Source organism: Terrapene carolina, unplaced genomic scaffold (assembly GCF_002925995.2).
Source record: "Terrapene carolina triunguis isolate 2854851 unplaced genomic scaffold, T_m_triunguis-2.0 Scaffold96, whole genome shotgun sequence".
NCBI lineage: Eukaryota > Metazoa > Chordata > Testudines > Emydidae > Terrapene > Terrapene triunguis.
Genome location: NW_020664447.1, coordinates 36,206,615 through 36,219,899, shown reverse-complemented (window position 1 = coordinate 36,219,899; position 13,285 = coordinate 36,206,615). Strand labels below are relative to the sequence as shown.

At 44.0% G+C, this 13,285-nt stretch overlaps 1 protein-coding gene across 1 annotated transcript in view; it reads left to right on the top strand.

Annotated features, from left to right (window-relative positions):
• LOC112119925 (cytochrome c oxidase assembly protein COX16 homolog, mitochondrial) overlaps window positions 1-9,327 on the top strand; it is an 83,662-nt gene extending 74,335 nt beyond the window's left edge. Inside the window, exon 4 of the mRNA XM_024218815.3 lies at window positions 8,963-9,327. Coding sequence (XP_024074583.2) covers window positions 8,963-9,079 — 117 coding nt within the window. The 3' untranslated portion in view covers window positions 9,080-9,327. The remainder of the gene's footprint in view (window positions 1-8,962) is intronic.
• Window positions 9,328-13,285: the final 3,958 nt, after the last annotated feature.

The window sequence follows — 13,285 nt, the reverse complement described above, 5'->3', positions numbered from 1 at the left end:
TCCCCCCCTCCCCCCCCTTACCTGCTGCCTGCTTCCCGCGAATCAAATGTTCGCGGGAAGCAGGGGAGGGGGCGGAGTTGGGGCGGGGACTTTGGGGGAGGGGGCGGAGTTTGGGCGTGGGCGGGGCGGGGGGCGGAGCCGGGGCCCCGTGGAGTGTCCTCTTTTGGGACACTCCACATATGGTAACCCTAACATAGCTGCATAGAGAGTACCCATGGAGGTGGACTCCAGGCAGAAAGAGAATACCTCTCAAATGTCTGCCCTGCCAGTTCTGCTGGAAGGGGGCCCTTTAAAGTGGTAAAATACTGGCTAGGATTTACTTGTAAAAGTTTTAATACAATATTAAGATGGCAAGATTAAGCACTCAAAAGTAAAGAAATTCCTTAGCCCCGGTGCACCTGCTGTAAATTTTATGGCACATCTCAGTGACAAAGAGCAATACTTCGGTCTCTTTCTGAGCATTTCTAAGGTCTTGTATCTTAATATGCTAACCTTCCATAAACAAGGGAAAGAGGAACAGAAAATATTACATATGTGCATCCTGGCCTAGTTAAGGTTGGAACTCACTGAATTTTCAGTGCTTGTTCTTGCAGACTTAACATTGTGTTAATACTACTATTTTGCTTTTAATTTTCCAGATTTTTTGTTTAAGGAAAGGAGATAATGTAGAAGTAAATGGCCAAGTTCTGTCGGCTTTATTACTGGAGCTTGTGAATTCTTTGAACCAAAAGCAATACAGGAATGGCCTTCTGTCACTGCTGATCTCCTGCTGTGTGCGTGGGTTCTGGGGCCCTCTGGGGTGTAGGAGGTGAAACCTCTGGCCAATACAGTGTGGGGTTAGTTTAAAAATGGAAAGGCTATGTAACCCCACAGATTACTGAGTGCATTAAATACTCTGGCTATTAAATAATTTGGATCTCCATACTACCGTCCATCCAAGGCTCTCAAAGCAATTTACAAATATTAACTAAGCTTTACACACTCCTGTGAAGGAGGGATGTACTGCCCGTATTTGAAAAATGGAGAAATTGATGCACAGAGATAATAAGGCACAGATTGTCAAAGGTATTCAGGCTCTTAATTTCCACTGATTTCAATAGAAGTTAGGAGCCTAAATACTTTTGAGGATCTGGGCCTAAGTGACGTACCCAAGCTCATGTGCCGAGAGTGAGATCCTGTCCCATTGAAGTTAATGGCAAAACTCCCATTGCCCTCAGTATCATCAGGATTTCACCACAAGTCTTCAGCAGAGCTGAGAAGAGAACCCAGATCTCTTGGATGCTAAGTTAGTTAGGTGCTTAAACCCCAGACTTAGGCACCTAAGTCCCCGTATTAGGCTCCATCACAATCCACAAAAGTCCCACTGAACCCTGTAGGTGCCTAAACTCACTTAGTATCTAAATGTTCAGGGTAAAAGTTCCCGTAAGTTTGTGCCTCTGGGTATGTGCACTGCTGCTTCCTTCTAGGTGCCCAGTTCCCTATCTCCTATCTAAGACCCACTGCAATTCATGAACCAGGGGAAGATAGGCAGAGGAGCACCTAATGCACTCATTGGCCCAATCTGGTAAGCATGCTGAGAGGCTGCCCACTGGCTTGGGTTCCATTCAGAATTGGAGGCCAGGGAAAGAAGTGGTCGTGGTGCCCACCTTATAACTTTTAGCTCAGTAGTTAGAGCACTCCCCCGGAATGTGAGGAAGAAAGGATTTGAACAGGCAAGTGCTCTAACCACTGAGCTGGGGGATATTCTTATGTAGGGCTCCTTCAGTCTCGCCTGTCAAAGCTGTTCTGTGTTGCATATAATTAGTCACAGTGCTGTAACGCTCAGCCGGAGAGTGCAAGAATGACTTTGTAACCTGGTGGACAGGGCACCCATTTGGGAGGTGGGTGACCCAAGGGTCCAGTCCCCCTGCTCCAATAACTCTTTAATTATCTCCCATCAGTATCTTCCACTGGCTATCTGAGCTGGCTCTCTGCCTAGTGTGCTGTCTTTTGTGGATCGCATTCTTAGGTACCCATCTCTTCTCATTCGTTGTCTAGGGAGCATAAGCACCTAACTCGGGCTCTGTGGATTGCAGTGTTCCAGTAATTTTCTAGGTGCCTCACCTAGAAATGCTGTAACGCTTAGCGTCACGCTGCCTAAGTTCCTTTGTGGATCCAGGTCTAAATCCTGTGCTCCAATCCCACAACCATTTTTTCCTTCACTAAATAAAAACCTTACTTCAGACTTTGCATTCTCTTTCCTCGCAACTTCTTCAGTCCTTGTCAACTTGCATTATACATGAATAACATAAAACTACAAAGAAACACCCTCTGGTTAAAAAGAATTACTCCATGCAGCTTTCCAGTCTGAGCAGGATTAATCACAGATAATAATTAAATTCAAAGTGATAACCCTTAAATCACTAAACAAATGTGGCAGCAAACTTTTCTAAGGAAAATAAAAAGATCAAAGAGATTGCATTGTGAAAGCTTTCCTGCAAAAACAGAGCTTCATTAGTGCAATAAGGTGGAGATTTTAAACACCCATTTTAACTCTGTCCCCCTACATCTATATGTTACAATAGGGTTTTTCATTACACGCGCTATAGCCCCGGAAGTAATTTGTTGCTCTAACACGTACCGAGCTGATTTGATGCAGTTCTCTTCCCTGCTCCTTTTAACTGTGAAGATGTTCCTCTCTTTGTAATCTTTCCATCTTTATCTGAAATTTTACATGCCAGTTACCATAGTGACAGGCAGTAATTGCCCCTTTTGATTTGTTATGTATAGGCATTTCTGGGGTGCTTATCACCAAAGTATCTGAGCACCTCACAAGCCTAATGAAGTAAGCCTCCTAACACCCTTCTCAGAGAGGCAAGTTTTTATTGTCTCGTTTTTACAGGTGAGATATTGAAGCACAGAGACACTATAGTCACAGTTGTAAATGACCACTGATTTTAGTGGCCAACTTGAAATAACTTGGCCTGATTTTTCAGAGGTGCTGAGAGCTCCCGGGTCCAAATGAATTTTTATTGACTTCAGTTTGCTCTTTGTGGTGTGGAGGCTTGCCCTCTACGGACAACGTATACCCAAACTCACAGGGTAATGATTTTCAAACACCATCAGTCTGGACTAGATTTGAACCAGTGAGCTGGGAGTGAATGACTCCCTAGGCCACTTCCTGTCCCTTATACCATCCAGTATCCCTAATATTGAAACCTGCTTAACAGGAGTCTTATAAAAGCAAAATGTGTAGTGAGCAGCTGAATGCTTGTTTAGCCACACCACCTACTCACAGAGCTGCAGCTTTCTTCTAGTTACAGCTTGTCAGCCAAAGACTTTTAAGAGGCATTTTTAGCTGATTTAGAAAGAGAATCAGTAGGTTTGATGTACTACATTGCTCTAACTTTAAACAATTAATTTTCAGTATCCTTTGGGCTATTTGAGACAAGTAGCAAAAGGGATGTCAATCTGATCTGGTTAAATCTCCTTCAGTGATTGACTGTTTAGTGGATTGAATAGTGCAGGGGATTGGTAGCAGAGTAGAGAGCCTTTCACCTCTAGACAGCCAGTTTGTATAGATCTCAAGTTGGGAGTGGCTGAAAGTAGTTTGCCATTTGTATGTGGTACTTCTGTGAAATTAGGGGGTCTCAGTCCTGGTCCTAATGGACAGGTGTCCACATCACAGCTAGCACTAATTGGCATTCACAGCAGAAAAGCCAAAGACTGAGTGAACTTGGGGGTTGAGCTACCCGCTCACCCAAAGATGTGGTCCTGCTACATGGTTGTGTGCCAATCTGAGGGAAGCTTGTAATGCCGCTGCCTGTGCTGTTCCTATTCAGTGGACAGAAAGAGGACTTAACTCTTCAGGGTTGTCAGGCTTATTTAAGAAAAATAAAAATAGCACAGTAACAGTTGAAGGCCAAATTCTCTATTGCCCAGCACTGGCGCCGTCATTTACCTCTGTACAAAGTGGGTGTGAAAGGCTCTCACCAGTGTGTGAGTGAGTGAGTGGAGAGTTCTGGTTTAGTAGAATTGTACCCACACTTTGCACAGATGTAAATAACTACAGGTGCTAAGCCGTAGAGAATCAGGACTTTTTTCAGGTCCATTTTCATGGCTGATGTTCCTTCTTACCTGTACCTGAATAAAAAAGGACCCCTTTTCTTTTTAAAACTTTTATGACATAATCAGATTTGGGAAATTGTATAGCCTGGCTGTTCTGAAAGTATAACTGATTGGATACATGTCCCTTCTAGACTGATAATAGTTAAGGCTACGTTATTGTCACGGATATTTTTAGTAAAAGTCCCGGACAGGTCAGGGGCAATAATGAAAAATTCACGGAAGCCCGTGACCTGTCTCTGACTTTTACTAGAAATACCCATGAGAAAATGGGTAGCCTGGGCAGCTGGGAGGGGAGGGGCTGGGAGCTCCAGGGTCCCCTCCCACTGCGGCTGTGAGCTGCCCAGGTCCCTTTTGCTGCCCATGGCAGCGGAAATCCTGCCTGCTGCTGGGAGCGGTGGGGGTCCCTCTTGCTACCCGTGGTGGCCAGGAGCTCCATGGATCCCCTCTGCCTCCCGCAGTCCATGGGAACGGTGGGGATTCCCCCTGCCACCAGGTCCCCCCTGCCGCCCACGGGAGCTGGGAGCAGCGGGGGTCCCTCTTGCTGCCCACGGTGGCCAGAAGTGGTGGATCCGCCCTGCCGCATGTCTTTGGAAGTCCTGGATTCCTTGACCTCCATGACTAAATCGCAGCCTTAATAATAGTTGCAGATTCTGCCATGTGTCCTTAGGAAGCTACTCTCCCTAGACTTGCAGTGAGGCATCAAATGAACTCTTTATTGTGAATGTCACAAGCTATTAATGATGTTCATGAATGTAACACAAACAAATGTATGGTTTCTCTGTGCATTGATTAGATTGTAACTCCTTAATTTTAACTGACAAGGATAAACTCAGTTAGTAGACCTCATCAATTGTATAGTTTAATCTACTTATTTACTCTGACTATACTCATCCCTTGTATGTTAAGTCATTCATTATGTAATTCATAATGTCTTTTTCAGGAACCCTGATACCACTAAATTTGGAACAAAGACTACCGAAATATTTTCTTGTTTTCATTTCCTTAGATACTGTACATATTTGAAACACCCTGTGCTGTAAGTAACCTTTTGTGTTGAGAGTGACCCCTTCAAAGCCTTCCTAAGGTTTCCAATACAATTGAGTATGACCTTTAGTTAAAGACTATCCTCTATTAGGTATTCTGCTTGTGTTGGTCCCTTAGCTAGTCTCTTCAGATACTGTAAGTTTCACTGAATATATTTCACTTTCAGTAACTGCTTATTGAAAATATCTCTGAACATTTCTAGAGCAGGCATTGTGGATAGAGAATCTAAACTTACAGCTGCACTGTATATGTGTTTTATAAAGTCAGAATGCTTTCCCTTTGTAAAGCACAAGGTTCTTTGCAGTCTGTTTTCTTTGAATCTTCCGTTTGAGTCAGGTGTTAAATTCGGTCTCTTGTAATCCAAGTGATGGCTGCTGACGCATGGGATGATGGGGCACCTTCCCTAAACTCCCTCTCCTCCTCCTCCCTAGTCAGTTCAGATTTCTTCCAGTGGAAATGAAAGGCTGGTTAATCACAATTTGAATAAAGTAGCAAGGACAGTTTTCAGGAAGTGCTTATGCTAACTCACTCCACTGTATGAAAAATTCAGCTGCTGCTACCTCATATCAAAAGTCTGGTGAATGTATATGCGTGCACAAGTGTTTTCTGTGGGATCTTGCTTAATTTATTTTGAAATCTGACTAATCTCATTGAGATTTCTTCAAGTTGTAGAAGTGTCATGAAGGTTTTGCATAACATGAACTAATAACAGCAGGCCTGTCCTGTTACAGCTGCCAAATTTTTCTGTGACCCTTTTTCAAGTCCCTCATTGTTTGTCATCCCTATTGACAGTAGGCAAATTAGAATGCAAGCGCTGTAGGGCAAGGGTAGTGTCTTCTGGTGTATTTGTAAAGTGCTATTGCAGTGAGGCCCTGATCCTGAGGCGGGGGTTGGGTCCCACTACAATATGTATCATTAATAAGGCTATGTTTATGTCACGGAGGTCATGGAAATCACAGAATCCGTGACTCCCAGAGACCTCTGTGTCATTCTCTGCTTCAGCCCCAGGGCTGCAGGACTCCGGAGCTGACAGTCAGTGGGGCCCTGGGCAGGGTTCTGGTGACAAGCCATAGGAGGCCCCCTGCAAAGTTCCAGTGACAGGTGACAGACTCCTGAGGGGGCCCGCCTCAGGGTTCCAGCAACAGGCAACAGCCTTGTGCGGCAGGAAGGGGACACCTCGGGCAAGCAGCGGGGGTGTTCCGTTTTCTCTTTGGGAAATATGGTCACCCTGCAGCTCCCAGCCGCTGTGGGCGGAGGGGGAACCCCACAGCTCCCAGCCACCACAATGGTGGGGGAAACCATGGAGCTGCAGCAGCAAAAGTCACAGACAGGTCATGGCTTCCATGAATTTTTGTTTATTGCCCGTGACCAGTTCATAAATTTTACTAAAAATAACCATGACAAAATCTTAGCCTTAATTATTAATAATATACAATCTTCTCCGCTTCGGTAACACTCGGAATGCCCCCTTGTCCCATCAGTGTGAACCTTTGGGTTGATGGTGCAAACTCCCTCACAGGTCTGCTGTTTAGCAGATGTGAAGCTCCAAATTTAGGAACTTACTGACTATAGAGAGTCTGTGCCTAATGGGAAATGGGACTTCCATTTCTCAACTAGCTGCACTGTGAAGAGATGGGTCAAATTTTGGCCTGGTGTAAACAAGCAGAACTTACATTGTCTTCAGTGGGAGAGGCGCCTGCTTATACCACTGTGGGACTTGGTTCAGAATGTGCTATCTCAAGAATAAAGTGTGGAGAATGGGAGGCGGAGAGCAGGGGAAGTAACAAACTAAAGTAGATGGTGAAGGAGAAGACTTGGGATAAGCAGCTACTTCTCCACTATCTGTGTGCATTAAATTAAAGGAAGAGTCAGCGGAGTTTGCTTCCAGCTTGTTTTCAGTAACTGCATTGAAAGTAAACTTTGCACTAAAATGCACTGGATACAGAAACTCTCTTGGCTTTTGTCTTTTACTATTGTAGTTCCTTGACATGGGAACTGGAGAGGCTTTAAAAAATAGTCTGCAAAGGTTCTCTAGCTTCTCTATAGCAAGAACTGCAACATCCTGTGCCAAAATGCTGTCTTGTGTGTTGCTACAACCATACTCCTGGGGGAATCTCAGCATCCCTTTGCCTTCTGCAGCAGCAGTACATTGCAGGGGAGGGCAGGAGGGTATTTCTTCTTTTTACCCAGTCACAGAAATGCATGAAGAATCCAGTTGTGGATGCTCTTGAACAGGGGTGCTAGAGGGGGGTGGGGAAAGATCCTGTCTACTCCCCAGAGCACCCGTGTGGGAAATCTAGACATTGTTTAAGTGCTAGGCTGTTTGGCCACTTAACACACCCTGGGCCTGTCTCCACAATGTATTAGTCTGCATGAGAGGGGTGTAAATTCTAGTGTGCACTAGTGTTGATATAAAATTATTCTACTTAACTGCCAGGGGGCAAATTTGTCACGTACACATGGGAGAAAGAAGAAGGGAAAACATCAGCTATAGGTTGTCTTAACTCAGGAAGTTCCTTCGAGAGGAAATGTAGCCAAACTCCAAACCTGGAGACAATGGAACTTTCTGTGCCTGCGTCCTGTAGATAACTAACTGCTTGGCTTGCAAAATAACGCAAGGAGGGAGCAAGTAGATGAACAATAAGGGGTCATAAGAGGGGCAGATACATGTAGCTTGCTAATTATGTATGGTAATGATAGCAAATTTTGGCCAATCATAGAGCGATAGATTATCATAAGCAACTGCATATAATGCTTTGGTGTAAGTGTTTTCTTTGTTCTTGCTGACTTATGAGCTCGAACCCAATTGCAATTGAAATAAACGGATCGCCCCTCCCGGGGCTCCTTGCTTGATTAGCTGTGCCCGTCTCTCCTTCTTCCTCAGCTGGAATGGACAGGAATTTCTATGACAGTGTGTTGCGCACTAACTGGCCCCCATGGACCCTGCTAGCATGCACTAAAAGTGATTACAGAAATCTGACCACAGCTCATATAGTTCCATTTCAAACAGTACTAGATTAACGCGCACTAAGAAGCTTTTAGTGCATGCCAACAGGGTCCACATGGGCCAATTAGTGTGCAACACGCTAGTGGACACCCCTCAGTGTGGACTAACACACCATATAGACAAGCCCCCCAGCGTATTCCTCACCCCAAAGGGGGACATGGGTAGGTGGGTTGGGAACATGGCTATAGCCCCATCTCCCATTTGTGGCTTCTGGAATTAGGAAGCACATTCTGGAAAGCCGTGCATTCCTCTCTTTTGTATGAAAGTAGTATGGAGTGAAGGGAATCCTGCTGGTTCAAACTCCCCTGAGGCCATCTGCCCTGCACAGGCAGAATACCTCTGGGCACCAATGATCAGACATTGTCTTCCCTCCCCTACCTCCCACAAGAGTAGTTCCTTCTGCAAAAGCCAGGTTTTGGTTGTTCTTTGGCATCTTTCTATACCTCGACACCAGAAATTCCTGCAGTCAAAGGGCTGACCTGAAAAATAGGGTAGTTTAAAAAAAAAAGAAAGAAAGAAAAAGTAAAGAAGAGAACCTTTTCTGCCTTGTCCAATGGCTCGCTCTTCCCTAGATATTGAGGAGCAGTTACAGCTACAGTCATTGCAATTAATATATTTCTCTGTTCTTTCTCCTGTCTGTAGACTTTTTTCTCCTATAGAATATCATTTGGTCCTGAGTGAAAGTTAATCAGCCAGTGGATGATGTTACATTTGTGATATAGGAAACAAGCATATTTGGAAGAACTCTATTTAAAGCACTGCACTCATGCCCTAACATAGCTTTATGTTTGTTACTGTTTATAGAAACTGAAAAGCTCTGACTTTGATGACTGGAAGAACGTCAGAGGGCCCCGTCCATGGGAGGATTCCAAGTCTCTTCAAGAGCAGCAGCAGCAAGTTCTTCATTCTAAGCCATCTTGACTGTGTGCGCTCACTCTGGTGTCTTTATAGAATCACTGCTATGCCAATGACTGGGCTTTCTTGCTTTCTAATCCTGTGTCCAGGGAGAGACATGGGTGGGGAAAAACCAAGTTGACAGGTGGTTTACTTGAGATCAATCTGAGATGAAATGTTAAATAAAGATCTTTGTTCAACTGCATCCATTTGCATAGAAGCCCATAGACCGTGTATATTAATTCTTAATAAAGTTCAGCCCATTCTTTCATTGAGGATGTCAGTGTTTTCCTTCAGTATTTTTAATAGCTACTGGTCAAAATCTTGTGTGGGCTTCAGTGAGGGCTGACATCTAGGAATTCAGCCTGTCAGTAGCACAAGTTGTCACCCTAATGAGAGCGGTGGTTCTGCAGATGGTTCTAGATGCGTGTGACCAGATACATGTTGGCGCAGAGAGCTCCTCTGTGATCTCAGGCTCAAAGCTTTTAAACATGGGAGGTACTCTACAGACTTAAGAGCTGTTAAGGAACAGCATGCACATTTTTGGATAATAATGCTCTTGTGTTTTATTTCTAGCACCTCGCCCGTACACTAATCAGTTCCAGCAGGTAATGGTTTTAATAACATTCGTTCAGCTGTGGTCAGATTTCTGTAATCACTTTATCGATGTGCTGTTGCGGGCAGCAACTTTCCCTGTGGAACATTTCAGTTTAAATAAGAGCTCTTCCACTTTAAGAGCCTTGCTGTTTTTTATGTGAGCTAGCCGAGCAGAGTGGTAGTATCTTCTTGACCCAATATGAGGAGTGCAAAATCTCCCTAGGACTGTTATAATATACCTGTATGTGCACATATATATAGATGTAGGGAAACAGTTTACCTGTATTTGGCTCTCTCTATAATCTTCTTTGTGTGAATCTGTACCTTCATGCACTAATATGTAGAAGCTGCTTAGGCAAGTAGTTATGGTAAAGTTTAGAACCTTCTTGCAAAGAATGTCTTTGTAGCTGCTTCTAGGTGGTTCCTTTCAGCCACAATGAATCTCTGTCTAAGGTGTTGCAAAAGACATGTAAAACTCCTCTCCTGGAGAGCTGGGTAGTTAAACATGGGTCAACAGAAGATGCTACTTTCGGAGCACTCCAGAGACAAGTACATGTAAATCTCAAAACTCACAGAGACATGTTCTCTTTAAATCCCTTCCCCAGATAATGTGTCTAATGCACCTGGAATGTCCTCCCCCATCCTGTGTATCATGCACCCTCCCTCAAAACTCACTTTTCTACAGTCTCTCCAACAATGAGCTCCATTCCCAGGCCACACTAATGAAATCTACATTCATTTTAAAGAGGAACTAACATGATACATGCTGCCTGAAATCAGACAACCTCTTAGCCTCAGTGAGGTCTGTTTGCATGCCAGATTTGAACTTTCTGCCATATTTTAGTTATCTATGAAAAAATGAATTTGTGATCAGACTGGGAAATAGTTGGTACATTTCTGGTCTCATTTGCACTAATGCATCTCTGGAATAACTCTCATCCCTTCCCTTTTTGAAGTATATTTTATCCTCACTTGGCTGCCAAGATCCCCATGTAGTCCCTAATCCTGCAAACATTTAAATAAATTGGACTTGCATAAAGTTAAGCATGTGCATAAATGTTTGCAGATTTGAGACCTGAGTTTGTAAATTTCTCAGGACTGTCTTCTGTGTTTTTCCTGTGATGCATTTATCATACTTATAGCGTCTATAAAATAATAAATAACCATATAATACATGTATTATTTTTACTATATTATACCTCAAGATGGCTGAATGAAAGTTGCTCAGATTTTTAAAAAAATTACCTTGGAGCTGAGATGAATGGAATTGGAATGTTGCAATTTTTTTGGAATGTTGTGGGAATGTTTAAACAGTGAATTATTACACAGAGTGTTTTGCTATTTGAACTACAGAGGTCACTCCCAGGGACTGCTGTAATAATGGCTCATACATGTAAGCATCATCTTATTGCATTTTATCTTAAATAATTTCAGCTCTTATCTTTCATCTATTCAAATAGATTCCTTTCTTCCACCTCTCTCCCCTTTCTCCCTGTGAAGAATCATTCATGACAGCAATTAGAAATGGAAAAGATTTATTAGATCCTCTAATCCATTACATGCATGTACAAGATGCAGTCTCCTGAGAGCAATTTAATATAGTTTTCTAACACATACGACACTTGATCTGGCAAATCGAGGGTGTGAATTCCCAGAGAAGCCAGGTTTACAATGTGACACTGGCACACCAGGTGCCAGCTCATTCTAAGGTCCCTAGGCCTCATTGAACTTTTACAAATGCATAGCTGGAAACCAATCTGGCTTACCTGTGGGTTAGCAGTATCAAAATAGATATTAGAGTTATAACAATGTGTTTAGACTATGGAATGCTTGTAGGATGCTGCATATATTAATCCTAGTTATAATATTTTCTGTATCCCATATTATAAGGTAGTGTTTAAATATAAAAATGTTTAAGACTGTAAATTCCTCACAGTCAGGGGAGAAGAATTACCAAGTGTGAAATATTAGTTTACCACAAGAGGTGTTATCTCCTGCCCATCAGGAAGGACTATTGAATCCAAATGGGCCATTGTGGAACAAAGACTCTGTTGATTGCTTCCCTCCCCCCCAATGAAGTGGTTGCATGCAGGATCGCTCATCCCATCAGCTTGGATTCCGAGGTAGGGGGGATAAAAATCCCTGACAAGGAGAAACTGGATCTTTTATACTGTCTGGACTCTGAGGGGCAAAGATTTCCAAACATAAGCAAGAGATCCCAACATTGCTTGGCATGGGTCAGCCCTAAAGAACATATAGACATGCTTATTATAGAAACTTATATTACCTTTTAAAATCTAAAACTGTAAACTCTTGTATGTCTATGTTTTCTGTTTTACCCTTATAACTAACTCTCTTTTCTTAGTTAATAAATCTTGAATTAGTTTATTACAGGCTTGGCTACAGGCATTGTCTTTGATTTCAGATCTGAGTACAAATGACCTGTGGTAAGTGATTGGGACTGGGAGTAACCTGAATATTGTAGTGATTTTTGGTGTAAAGTGACCATCTATCACATAGTCCAACTTACCTGGGTGGCAACATAGTCCCCCTGGGCATTCCAGTCTATCTGTGACTCCATGGTAAGACTGTTATAGACTCATAGACTTTAAGGTCAGAAGAGACCATTGTGATCATCTAGTCTGACCTTCTACACATTGCAGGCCACAGAACCTCACCCACCCACTCCTGAAATAGACCCACAACCTCTGTCTGAGTCGCTGAAGTCCTCAAATCATGGTTTAAAGACATCAAGTTACAGAGAATACACCATTTACGCAAGTTTAAACCTGCAAGTGATCTGTGACCTATGCTGCAGAGGAAGACAAAAAGCCCCAAGAGTCTCTGACAAGCTGACCCCGGGGAAAATTCCTTCCTAGTCCCAAATATGGTAAGCAGTTAGACCCTGAGCATGTGGGCAAGACCCTCGGGGCAGATACCTGGGAAAGAATTCTCCATAGTAACTCAGAGCCCTCCCAATCTAGTATCCCGTCTCTGGGCGTTGGGGATTTTTCTACTGGCAGTTGCCAATAGGCATATGTCATTGTAGGCAGTCCCATCATACCATCCCCTCCAGAAAGTTATCAAGCTCAGTCTTGAAGCCAGTTAGGTTTCTGCACCCAGTGCTCCACTTGGAAGGCTGTTCCAGAACTTCACTCCTCTGATGGTTAGAAACCTTTGCCTAATTTTGAGTCTAAACTTGTTGATGGCCAGTTTATATCCATTTGTTCTTGTGTCCACATTGCACTTAACTTAAATACCAGGGAGGGAGAGGAGTTATTTATCCCTCTGATGTATTTATAGTGCTTTAGGAGTTCACAGTTGTTACTGGGTTGATGAAATCCAATTACAGAACATACAACCAGTCAGGGCCGCCTGGGGGGGGGGGGGGCAAGTGGGGCAATTTGCCCCGGGCCCCACAGGGGCCCCCACGAGAATGTTGGAGGGTCCCCTCCGCCTTCCCCCATCCCCCAGTGCCTCAGCGCGCCACGTCCAGGAGCGGCCCTGGACAGCACTGCAGTGGCGTGGCTCGGGCGGGGCCTGAGGTCCTCCCGCTCGGAGCCGCATGGTAAGGGGGCCGGGCTGCGAGCTCCGGCGGGCCGAGCGGGAGGAGCTCCTGGACGCGGCTCACTGAGG